The 1961-nt window shown below is 33.8% G+C and overlaps 1 protein-coding gene across 1 annotated transcript; it reads right to left on the bottom strand.

The window, feature by feature from the left end:
* Positions 1–954: 954 nt before the first annotated feature.
* Positions 955–1669, bottom strand: LOC109336852 (F-box protein FBW2-like). Its single transcript, XM_019573668.1, has one exon. The coding sequence runs from the start codon at positions 1638–1640 to the stop codon at positions 1035–1037; it is 606 nt and encodes a 201-aa protein (XP_019429213.1). The 5' UTR covers positions 1641–1669; the 3' UTR covers positions 955–1034.
* Between the last annotated feature and the right edge of the window lie 292 nt (positions 1670–1961).

Genomic DNA, 1961 nt, shown 5'->3' on the forward strand with positions numbered 1-1961 from the left:
ATGTTTTTGAGAAATATTTTTCGGGGCGTTACATTAACCATGTGGCAGACCAAATTTAATGCATTTTCTCAATTCTCAAAGACAACAAAAGTGGGACACAAGTCTCAAAGGATGAAATAATCATAGGCTGCAAAATCCAAAAACATAGATCACATGTAATGATCATGTGACTAATAGATACGATGTTAATACATGGAAGTTAAAAATTAGGATCCTGGTAGCATGCCAAATATAGTGAAAAAAGTAAACAGAATGTGATAAAGATCATTAATATAAACTTAACATCCATTAGTGACATTCCTTGAAACATTAACGCAACAGAACTAGTGCATGAATCACATTCACCATTCCTTTTACATCTTGTTTGCCTAGGATTGTTACTGGTAGTGAGAACTGAGAAGGTAAGAAATGAGTTACCAAAACTTGAATTTAAGTACCATTAGGTTCATATCTACCCATTTTCAGCTCTTCGATTTAATTATACACACTCTCTATCATTAATAGCAGGTTTAAGGAAGTTCTAATAAAATGCTTTACTCTTCTGGACTTCAAAGCATACAAGATTGAAAAGGAGAAGTTGTGAGAAAACTAGGATGATTTCTTTTCCCTTTCCTTTTTCAAAATTGGAAATTTCTTCTACACATTGAACAAATAATAACTATTAATTTGTTAACGAGATTCAACCAATTAAATTTACATTCCCATTAACATAGTTAACTAGAGTTTATGAAATATATATAGTAGTACATCAATCCACTACATGAGCATTCGTATGATATATATATAGTTTTTGTTTCTCTTATCTACTTCAATTTAATTTTATAATTCAAGATGCATGACAAAGCAAATGTTAGCATAACTGAGTAAAGACACTGGTTTTTTATAATTGAATGTGAATCTGTGGTATTAAAACAATATAATTTATATTCTACTTTTGGCAATAAGCATATGTCTATAGATGAAGCATTATTATTTACAGGAAATTATAGAAAGGCATTCAAGACACAATGCAAGCATATAATAGTACAACTTTATTATGGAGATGGAGGCACAAACATTCCAGCATTTTCTATTCCTTGATAAAAAGTGAACTGAATCTCCTCTAGCCCTTCTTCATCCCATATATCATCAGAGTCACTTTCCTCTTCGTCATCATCGTCATAGTATTCATCAACAAAAAAATCCCATCCCAAATACTCAGAGGGTTCTGAGAAGTCATCCCAGCCATTGTTCTCATGATAGTCTACGACATGAGGCCCTAAAACCTTCACATTTGGAAAATCCTTCTCCAGCGAGATGTTCTCAATGTTGACACCCCAGCATCCCCTCAAATCCAAAAGCTCGAGCTTAGGACAGTTCGAAAGAATTTGAAGAAGGCCTTCGGTCTTGACGAGCTGGTAAGCAATTCCAAGATGCTTGAGATTAGGCATAGTGGTGGAAATAGCAATTGCTTCATCATCATCAAAGGGCTTGTCCGAAGTATCTATTGGATGCATGTTCCGATAAAAAACTTCTAGCATTGTGCAATTCTTTCCAATTGTCTCTAGTGCAGGAGCACCAATTTTGTTGCAATAGCTCACATCCAAGAAAGAAAGCATAGACAGCTTTTTGGTAAGATGCTCCACTGTAGAATCAGCCATATTGCATCTTTGCAGTCGCAAAGTTTGGAGGGAGCTAGCACTAGCAAATGAATAAAACACCACATAAGAAAGATATCAATTTGATTTTATAATTCAAGATGCATGACAAAGCAAATGTTAGCATAACTGAGTAAAGACACTGGTTTTTTTATAATTGAATGTGAATCTGTGGTATTAAAACAATATAATTTATATTCTACTTTTGGCAATAAGCATAATAAACAATGAAGTATTTAACCATAAGACCTCCTCCAAAATGCAGCAAACACGAAATAAAATGTGCAATTCTCTGCTTACTTTTCAGCAATGAAAGTGAATGTC

Source organism: Lupinus angustifolius, unplaced genomic scaffold, assembly GCF_001865875.1.
Source record: "Lupinus angustifolius cultivar Tanjil unplaced genomic scaffold, LupAngTanjil_v1.0 Scaffold_1_41, whole genome shotgun sequence".
Classification (NCBI taxonomy): domain Eukaryota; kingdom Viridiplantae; phylum Streptophyta; class Magnoliopsida; order Fabales; family Fabaceae; genus Lupinus; species Lupinus angustifolius.

Excerpts from the sequence above, each read along its gene's own strand:
- LOC109336852 (XM_019573668.1), bottom strand. The coding sequence starts at position 1,640 with ATGGCTGATTCTACAGTGGAGCATCTTACCAAAAAGCTGTCTATGCTT.